We start from the raw sequence: 11,127 nt of genomic DNA, 5'->3' as shown, positions 1-11,127 counted from the left end.
AGACTTGGGCTTTCATTTGCGCCAATTTAAAAAAAAAAAAAAATTAATTGTAAACAATAGTTAAAATATATAGAGAATTAAAAATATATAAAAAATATTTGCCACTGAAAAAATGCGTAATCCACAGACCCGGCATTCCCTGAGCTCCCCTCACCCACGGTCTGGGTAACGGCTGCACACCTTGCAGTGGCGGAGATTCCGCCACTAGGTGACACCTTAGCAAAATCTTTTACTAGGTGGTAGATTTAAGCAGAGATGTCTCAATACACAAAGAACATTTACTTATTAAATTACTCTGAGGTTCTGCAGCAGTTCATGGTTATCTCTTTTCATGCCGTCGACCAATGGGCAGGATAGTGGTTCTGTATTCCTTTACATACAAAGCACAAATCTTATTTCATCTGCCTAAGGAATCAGAACTAGTTGTGTCGGGACACACAAAGTACTTTATACCTCTGTATCGTCACTGGTTCACAGTGAACTGATAGGCTGCGTTCTCGTGAATTAATGTGGAAATAAAAGGTGGTGGTTTTGCTGATCTGCTGTCTGATGAAAATGATCATAGTTTAGGTTTTTGTTTTCTCAAAAAATACCTTTTTCCTCCTCTCATTAGCGTGTGACAATATATAGATTTGCATTTACAGTGTTTCCTAGATAAGAAACTAAGCACACATAAAACTTCTCAAAGGATCATACCTATATCTACTATATAAATGCCTAGTGGCGTGTGTGAAAAAAAAAAAACAAGCTGCAGCACCACCTGCTGGGCAGAGTTATACACTGACCTATATATTTCTTGAAGGAGAAGTGACAGTTGGGAGTGGTTGGTGGTTGCCGGGAGTGACAGTGGGGAGTTTTTAACACCTTAAGTAGCTTGGTGAAGGATGTGTTGATGAAGATGAAGGATGAGGTGATGGAGAAAAATGGTGAGGTGGTGACATGTGGACAAAACCACGTTAAAAAAGGGCGCTTGCGTCGGGAAGTAACGCTCTTCCCCTGAGGAGGCCTGGGCTATGGCCCAAATGCATGACAAGAACCTTTTTAACACCTTAAGTAGCTTGATTTGACTAGAATGCATGAGTATCATGCACGGGTTAACTTGTGTATAATATATTCACATATGGGTGTCTGTTTATGAACAATGGCAAATTACTCACGTTAATTATCATTTCTTATCGCAATGGTAAGAAATTAATTAACATGACAATTTATTAAAATTGATTAGCCAGGACAGTGGCTCCAATATTCAGGGCTGCCATCACACAAGTGACTCAGAAATTTGTAGACACAAACAAAACCTGGTAGAGACAAGAAGACCAACCAGCATACATGTTGATAGGAGAATATATAAATAATTAGACCACTGGCTCGTAGTCTCTCCAAATCCAGTACACTGCGATCCGTATGTCACAGCATGTAGTGAAAGTTATGGAGACATTTCAAAAATCTAAATAATATAACATAAGGCTCAGAGCCCAACAAAAAACAAATGGGGTCCTTGGTGGGATAGCAGTTTGGGAACCTTCTCTTCTAATCACCAAGTCTTCTCATGAACTAAACCTTACAATGTAATCATCAGGGCCACCATATAGACATTATATTAGTAGTGCCCGTCCGTGATGTTACCAGCAGTACCATATAGGGTCATACCAGCAGTGCCCCTATATAAGTATGAGAACTGTGCCCCAGTATGGTCAGCAGTGCCCATATATATGACTTTACCCAGCAATGCCCATATACAAGAATTTATCCAGCAATGCAATGCTCCAGCCCCCCTACCCTATTAAATGCTCCCCCCACTCCCCTATACTGGTATATGCTCGCCCCTTTTCCCATATAAATGCTCCACTTCACTTACCTTGTTGCCCAGCTGCCTGTTTTCTGCCCCCTGCACGATACGGCGACTCCCAGTCACGGATAGACTGGGCGTTTGGCGCAGTGATGATGTCACCGCACCACACACTCCCAGCCTTTCACTACATGTGAGCCGCCGCATCGCGGAGACAAAGGGGCTCCCCTTTGTCTACGCGATGTCGGTAAGACTAAGGGGCCCGGACAGTCCAGGGGGCCCAGACAGACAGTGAGGTCTATCCGGGGCCCCTAGTCTGTCCGGGCCCCCCACAGCTGTTCCGGCCGTACCCTCTTTATGGCAGCCCTGCCAATAGGAGCCTATACCAGCAAATATTCTATAGTAAATTGATCACAATCACAATCACATTACTAACAGGTACTTATGGCCAAGCTGAATTTGCGATGGGGGAGCACGAAACCAGCAGGGGACATTCGGGGCTTGATAAATAGGTCAAAATCGCAGTCCCTGTAGACATCTATGGGAACGGGATTTGTGATTGAAGAGGCTGGGACCACAGCAGGTATCAGGGACATCCTCTAATAATAAATAGCAATGAAACTTGAAAATGTGGCCATCCCCCAAAATCTGCAGTTTAACTTTTGATACTAAGTAATGTTTGCAACATGCAATAAAATAATATACTACAAAACAAATCACATCTATAAACCAGCAGTGTGATTAGATGATTTAGTTGATACTTTATATCTGTGATCATTTAATCATTTCCTTATATATTAAATGAAGAATACTTTATAGTTTTTACTAAGTTTGTAGCGTTTTTTTTTGCTATGATGATAGACATGTATTGTGTCTGTAGTAAACAATATGGTATATCATGAATAATTATTTCATTTAAACTTTTTTTACATTTTTTTTTAGGCGTGGGAATATGTTTGATTATCAGTGCAAGCCTGTGATCGGGATACTGTATTTGTTCTGAAATATTTAGTACATACCTGAATTACTAGGTATTCATCCATGACGTGTTAGTTATGAACAGCTAATATTTTTCTCAAATTGTATTTTATCCGACCACAGTAGCCCATCCCTGCTGGCTCCATAGGCATCTCCTCTGTCTTGAATTAATTTGGTTACAACAGAATGGCCTTGGGGGCGACAAATGCCCCTCAGGATACCGGTGTTTTATGGTTTTTGGGCATGGCAGAAAGTTAGCTGTCAATAAAACTCAATATTGAAAGCACTCTGCTAATCCTTTTGAAAGCTTGGCTGTCAATCTATGTCTCCCCATCCTACGCCCTAGGCTTCAATTACCTGTCACCTGCGCCTACTGGAGGCAGACATCTTGTGGGATGGACCAATATTCAGTCTATCAATTCATTCAGAACTAGCTGCCACCCTGAGGCACAAAGGACTTTATGTCTAGGTGATGTCCCAAGTACATAGTGAATTGATAGGCTGCATTCTCTTCAATATTGAGGCATCATACAGAACGACTAGCTAGCTCCTCTACGTGCCAACAATGGATATACTTGAAATAAAGGGGCATAAGAGCAGAAAATCCCTCTGAAAACAGCAGTTTTCGGGGATAACTGCAATATTAAATGTCTTTGTTATTTATAATTATAGGATCCCACTATTATTGTACACAAAATAAGTCCCCATAGGATTCTAAGGTCACATATGTGCAAAGCAACTCTGCCATAATGGTCAGAGAGTAGAGAGGACGAAACTTTTAAGGTAAGTGAAATCATCACCAGGATAGCCTCCTATCGGATGCGCTGTACTGAGATGACATGATAGTTAGTGGGGCAAAACTCGTTAACGGATAAATATGCCACAAAGGCTTAGTTATTATTATTACTACTGATACATTTTCAATATTCTATGGGAGTTTGTTGATCTGCTGGGAATTATGCAAAGTGTTTCATAATATGTGTGTGTATGTTAGGGAATTTAGATTGTAAGCTCCAATGGGGCAGGGACTGATGTGGGTGAGTTCTCTGTACAGTGCTACGGAAATAGTGGCGCTATATAAATTGATGATGATGATGATATATCTATAAAATAACACATTAACAACGCATGAAAAATACTTAGCATCAAGCAACCCCATGAACTTTGTATCTTAGTAAAAAACAAAACAAAAAAACACACGTCTACCCTGTCAAATGCTTTCTATAAATAATAGCAGCTTGTTAAATATCGTTTCACAACTCTCACCGTGCACTGTTAAGACATCAGACACACATTAAACTGACATCCAATTCCCTCCCTGGCTGTCATCACACAGACATGGCACGGTGCTGGCTTGTGCAGCTACCTTCTATTTTTAATTTTTTTTTTTTTTTCTTGTTTTGCAACCTGATAAAGCTGCGAAGTATGAAGGAATAGCCGGGGTTCATTAAAAAACAAACTTTAGACAGGCTGTCAAGGAACAGTTGTGTGAGGATCCCTAACTTAGCAGACAAGTTCGCTTCGGTTTCAAGGCTCCTCCCTCTCAGTAAAGAGGCGGGCAGCGGGGAGCCTGGAAACGGCCCAGATGAGTTGAAGGATTGACACAAATGGTCAGAGTGAGTTGCGCTCTGCTCCCGTGTGCAGAGCAGTCACTGGGGCGGCTTGTGGGAGAGGAGACCGGGCAGTGATCATCCAGAGAGAGAGAGAGAGAGAGAGAGAGGAGCAGAACCTGAGCCAGCCGCCCTCTGAGACTTCATGCTGCACACACTCAACTCACCTGGCAAGGGATCCTGGCAGCATGGCACAGCGGGGCTTCTCTAAACTTTGCAGCCTGGTGGCGCTGCTCTGTGCCTGCCTGGCGGTGGAGGCGCAGTACAATGGGGAGAAGGGCATCTCTATCCCGGACCACGGCTACTGCCAGCCCATCTCCATCCCGCTGTGCACGGATATCGCTTACAACCAGACCATCATGCCCAATCTGCTGGGTCACACGAACCAGGAGGACGCCGGGCTAGAGGTGCACCAGTTCTACCCGCTGGTGAAGGTGCAGTGCTCCCCGGAGCTGAAGTTCTTCTTGTGCTCCATGTACGCGCCTGTGTGCACTGTGCTGGAACAAGCTTTGCCCCCATGTAGGTCTCTGTGCGAGCGGGCCAGGCAGGGCTGCGAGGCGCTGATGAACAAGTTCGGCTTCCAGTGGCCGGAGAGTCTGCGCTGCGAGAAGTTCCCGGTGAACGGGGCTGGTGAGCTGTGCGTGGGGCAGAACACCTCCGACAAGGGCACCCCGACCCCGGCTCTGCCCGAGCTCTGGACCAGCAACCCCAACATCAGGGCTCCTTACAAGTTCAGCTGCCCCCGGGCGCTCAAGGTGCCAGCCTATGTCAACTACCACTTCCTGGGGGAGAAGGACTGCGGGCCCCCCTGCGAGGCTGGCAGGGTCCACGGGCTGATGTACTTCGCCCCAGAGGAGCTGCGCTTCTCCCGCATATGGATCGGGATCTGGTCGGTGCTGTGTTGCGCTTCCACCCTGTTCACGGTGCTGACCTACCTGGTGGACATGAAGCGCTTCAGCTACCCAGAGAGACCCATCATCTTCCTCTCCGGCTGCTACACCATGGTGGCCATAGCTTACATTGCTGGGTTCCTGCTGGAGGACAAGGTGGTCTGCAACGAGAGCTTCTCAGAGGATGGCTACAAGACGGTGGCACAGGGCACCAAGAAGGAGGGCTGCACCTTCCTCTTCATGATGCTCTACTTCTTCAGCATGGCCAGCTCCATCTGGTGGGTTATCCTCTCTCTCACTTGGTTCCTGGCAGCTGGCATGAAATGGGGACACGAAGCCATAGAAGCCAACTCTCAGTACTTCCACTTGGCCGCTTGGGCAGTGCCAGCTATCAAAACCATCACCATCCTGGCTGTTGGGCAAGTGGATGGAGATATCCTGAGTGGGGTTTGCTTCGTGGGGATCAATAACGTGGATGCCCTTCGTGGATTTGTGTTGGCCCCACTTTTTGTTTACCTGTTCATTGGCACTTCTTTCCTCCTGGCTGGCTTTGTGTCTCTCTTCAGGATAAGAACCATTATGAAACATGATGGCACCAAGACAGAGAAGCTGGAGAAGCTGATGGTGAGGATAGGGATCTTCAGCGTCCTCTACACTGTCCCCGCCACCATTGTCATCGCTTGTTATTTTTATGAACAAGCGTTTAGGGAACAGTGGGAGAAAAGTTGGGTGAGCCAAAGCTGCAAGACCTATGCCATCCCCTGCCCCAGTACCCACCACCCCCCTATGACTCCGGATTTTACTGTCTTCATGATCAAATATCTCATGACCTTAATTGTAGGAATAACCTCTGGCTTCTGGATCTGGTCTGGCAAAACTCTCAATTCTTGGAGAAAGTTTTACACCAGACTCACCAACAGTAAACAGGGGGAAACAACGGTGTGAATCCCACCGCCCCCCCCAAAAAACTGACTGCTGAATTGTACACTGTGTATGTTTTTGTTGTAAATAACAGCTGTAACATTTTGTAAGTATATTTTGTATTTAAATGACAACAGATCATACCTTTTTTAACGTAGGATGTTCTAACTATTTGGGGGTTCTAAGGCTGCTGGGTATTAATGGGAAGCTTTATGGGTTCGCTATGCCATCTGCTTCAAGAATAATAATAATAAAAAAAATGCTTTATTTTTTGGGAAAGGGTGAGTCTTTAAAAATAAGGACTTTGATAGCACTTGTAAGCAGCTTCTTATCTTTAGCTTAATAAAATACCTCTATGCCTCAGCTCACTGGCTCCCACCAGCACAGAGACCTTTGACCTTTCTCCAGACAACAGATATTTTTTTTTCTTTTGCAACAATTCAGTGCCACAACAATCTATTAACCCCCCTCCTTTGATAAATTAAAGCTTGAAGTTTCAGAAAACTATTTGTTTAGCTTCACTGTTATCTCTTCATTTTTTCTTTATTTATTTTTGTTTTTACAATTAGTGCTTTAAAAGACTCAAAGGGCAGAGGTTCTCAACCAAGCTGTTTACTTATTACAGAAATGATTGGCTTGCACAATTAGGACATTTCAATCTAAAAAAAATAAAAATATTTGTACTAATAAAAAAAAATAATAATCATAATGATATTTTTAATAGAACTATGAATGAATTATAAAGCTTATGTGGGAAGCTTTGCTATAGAAAATTGTGGGTTGGATAGCTGTTACTTACTCAGTTAATTAAAATGTAATTACTGGATTTATAAAATAAGGAAGGTTGAGAACTGCTGCTCTTATGGGCTAGTTTACCATATAAGCACTTGTTTTTTGTATCGGTCCAGCAAACTAGCGATTCTATATTAACTCGTTCGTTGCAGGCTGAAAGTTGAGTCTTTTGTTAAAAACACTCTATAGAGCTTCCTTTGTTAACCCCTGATACAAATCTGTTTGTAATATCCATTTGGCTGAGCACCAATTGATTTTACTAGATAATTGCCAGCGTGGGCACAGTTAATTGTGCTGGGGTTAATTAAGAGTCTACCCAACCAGAAAGCAATGGACTAAAATAATGTATTATTTAGCTTCCTTCCTTTCTGCATAGCGGTATGTTGATGGCAACAGGATGTGGGGCAAATTTGCCATGAAAAGAATGCAATTTTGCTTTGTTTGTGGTTAAAAGCTTATCCTGGTTGATTTCAATTGGCCGAAACTATACCACACAACCAAAGGGCCAAATAATTAAACACAGATTTTGTTTTTGTTTTTTTTACTCAATTTAAAAACCACAAATAAGCTAAATAATTGGTATTGGTATGATTTTTATTATTGCTATTTTATTACAAAGATCTGGGGGTGATTAGACTTTTTTTTTTTTTTTACTATTTTTTAATAGAAAATAAATAAAAAAAAAACAACGATTTATTCTTGGAAAATTCTATATAACTCTCACTCTTTCCCATTATTGTTACAAAGAACAAATGTCATGCTGTATTGGTCTCCAAATTTCAATATATAATAAGTATGTCTGATTTTTATTTTCCTATATGTATATTTTCATGCCCGGAAAAAAAATGCATTTTTTTTTTATAAATATAGTTTTTGTTTGCTTTCAGAAGATCATTTATATTTATATAGAAATAGTTTATATATACATATATCATTTTTAATTTCTTTGCAATAAACACAGAATCAAGGACTGATTCCACAGTGCATTCTTTTAGCTTCGAATTCCACGCCTTCAGCTACAAGCACCAATTCTTTATATTCCTGAGACAATAACAGACATAATCTTGTTTAAAAAAAAAAACAATGAATTTTTAAAAATATTTTTGTTTTTCTGCAGTTTTTTTGTTTTGTTTTCAATTTGTATTCCTTTGTTTTGCTTGTTTGACTCCAGAAAAGCATTTGTTCTGCCTTTTCTCAAATGCTAGTGACAATAGAATATTTACATTTACAGCCTTTCCCCAGATCAGAAACTAAGCACACATGACTGAATGAAACTTCTCAAATGATTATGTCTATATGTAAAATGTATTCACATATATGGTATAATGAATGCATTTTCAAACCTATGGAGTAGTTAGTTATATAGACTGGAAACTAATTATTTTTTTGTTGTATATGAAAAATCTACCATGAAATAATCTCTAAGAACTTTCAGTTTGTCTTTATACAATTAATTTATATCCACATTATTTTCAACATACAATAAAATACTATACTACAAAAAAAATAAATCACAAACATAAAGTCACACAGAGTTTATTTGATACTTTATATATGTAATCATGTTATAATTTTCTTTTTAAGCCATATATCACAGTTAGCATACCTTATTGTTTTGTTTTTGTACTAAGGGTTAGGGGTTTGGATTTTTGAATTAATTCAATGAAACTGTTGATAGACACTTATTATGTCTGTAGTAAACTGTGAGGTCTATCTATCATAAGGATACATTTAATTTAAACTTTTGTATTTGTTGTTGGAATAGGTTTCAATGTAGAATAGTTCATGAACTCTGTGATCGGGATACAGAATTTGTTCTGAAATATTTAGTACATACCCGAATCTCTAGGCATTCATCCATGACGTGTGAGATATGAACAGCTAGAGCCTGAGTCAGTAAGGAGAGCAAAGCATAAAAAAGGCGTAACTTTGCACCTGGGCAAAACCATGTTACATCGGAGGGGGAGGTAAATTTGAAATGTGGATACAGATTTATATTTGGGATAGGGCATGTCCTAGATCAACTTTACATTTCAGTGTAAAATAAAGATAACAAGTATTTGTGTGCTAGATGAAAAAACAGCCAGTGCTTAAGTTATGTGCAAAATAAAAAATTCATTGGCACCCCTTCCATTGTAACATGGTTTGTCCCGGAGAATATTTACTCCTATTTTTTGCCTTACTTTAATGACTCGGGCCTCTAATGGTTTTCTCAGATTGCATTTTATTTGACAGTAGTAGCCCCTCCTTGTTAGCTCCAGAATTTGGCTACACCAGAATGGCCTTGGGGGACAAATGCCCCTTCAGGACACTGGTGTTTGAATGTTATTTTGGGGCCTGACAAAGGTTGCATATACTTAATATTGTAGTGTCTTGTTCAAATCCTTATGAGAGTGCAGCTGTCAGTCTTTCCCATCCTCTGCCCTAGGCCTCAGGAAATACAACGGTATCTTGACAGCACACAAGATCTGCAGCAGTTTTGTTGAATTCCACAAGCTGAACAAACTCGTTCCTTCGTTAAAGGACAACACGTGCTAAATTATGTAGACACGCAATAATACACCCCTAAAGTATGCACATAACATAGCCTTTTAAGCAAGTTTTCACAGTACAGTTTATAATTAGTATTTTTTTTATTATTATCATAGCAGACTTGTTCAAGGTCTGAAAAGGCCTCTTAGGCTGTGGTTCTATTTTGATACTAACTAGAGGTTTATTAATGTTTTATATATTTATTATTGTTTGACACCTTTTTATTGTATTTACAGTTATTGAGACTTTACATTACATGTGTACAAGCAAAGATACAATACAGTTATACTTTAATTACATACATTGCTTGATAATATATAACCATATGACTTACCAGGCTGTGTTGAGGTTATGGCCTTACTGGTGGATTATATTTTATAGTATACAGGAGTTTATACTCAAAAACCTGCGGAATATGAGCTCAAGTAAAATAAAGGAGAGAGAGGCAAAGTCACTTATTGCTTTTTTACTGTTTTTTTATTGCATTTTTACTCAGCATTCCGTTGCAGAAACAGTATTGACGTTTTTATTCTGTAAACAAGATTACCATTTACATTATTATACTAAGGAACTATTTCTGTTACACGTGTTGAATAATCCCTACCATGTAGGGTATTGATTGCATTTCAGTTTTTATGCATTATGTCTCAGACTTCAGAAGATTATCACATGGTGTGGGAGGTAAGTAAATATTGTGGGGGAGAAGGCTTTCTATAGGACTACAAGTACACATTTCGCAAGAATTACCATGAACCTTAAACACAGTGTACTACTATGCAATAATACATGATGTTTTTAAAAAGTCCCGACGATACCAGTATATGCATTTGTATATTTGCTTATAATGTACAGCTTATATATCGAACTTGGTTTTGGCTTTAAAAAAAAAAGAAAAAATGAAGTAATTTTTTAAAACTTTGTTTACCTTTATTAAGTATGTTTCTTTCATTAATTGGTGTAAATTCAAAGTGACCTCTTTTAATATAAATATTGTTATTTATTTTCTATAAAATGTACATGCACAGACTTTCATCAATAACATTCGTAGATATGGATTATTCCATGGCATTGATATTAGTCCTAATATACTATACACTGCATTTATCTCCACATATTGTTTGTCCATAAATATTCCATAAAATATATGAATTTGAGTTATTTGGGGGTAATCCCCCCCCCCCCCCCCCCTTATTTCTGTACTTTTGCCTTCATTGGTGCTGGTAGCTCTGTTGCCTGCACTGCCTAGGTAAAATGCAATAACAAGTAAACTTTAGGAAACGTGACATTAACAGACAATGGCTTATCTGACCATGGTTTGTTGTGCTGCCCCCGATTCATAGCGTAGTAAACAGATAACCAGCAGAGATTGTAATAGGGATCATTGATCCTTACTTAAAATATCAAAGTTTTATAACCAGAGACCTTTTAGAAACTATAATCTGTATAGTGCTATTAATGTGTTTTTATCTAATTATTTGGTCTTCGTAGTCTGGCAATTTCCATATGCACACTCCATTAAAATACTAATCAGTGTTCCATTAGCGTTGCATTCATCATGCTGTGCATAGAGGACAGCACAACAGAGGATGGACAGGTGACTAAACGCCAGCGAACA

General features: G+C 39.8%; 1 protein-coding gene across 1 annotated transcript; it reads left to right on the top strand.

The window, feature by feature from the left end:
* The first annotated feature begins 4,479 nt into the window (after nucleotides 1-4,479).
* FZD1 (frizzled class receptor 1) lies at nucleotides 4,480-10,420 on the top strand. The gene has a single exon (XM_075211844.1). The coding sequence runs from the start codon at nucleotides 4,566-4,568 to the stop codon at nucleotides 6,210-6,212; it is 1,647 nt and encodes a 548-aa protein (XP_075067945.1). The 5' UTR covers nucleotides 4,480-4,565; the 3' UTR covers nucleotides 6,213-10,420.
* The last annotated feature ends 707 nt before the right edge of the window (nucleotides 10,421-11,127 follow it).

The sequence above is a fragment of the Mixophyes fleayi genome, chromosome 5 (assembly GCF_038048845.1).
Source record: "Mixophyes fleayi isolate aMixFle1 chromosome 5, aMixFle1.hap1, whole genome shotgun sequence".
In the NCBI taxonomy this organism is placed as follows: Eukaryota; Metazoa; Chordata; class Amphibia; order Anura; family Limnodynastidae; genus Mixophyes; species Mixophyes fleayi.
Note: the sequence above shows the minus strand (reverse complement) of the source record. Positions and strands in the feature narration are given on the sequence as shown.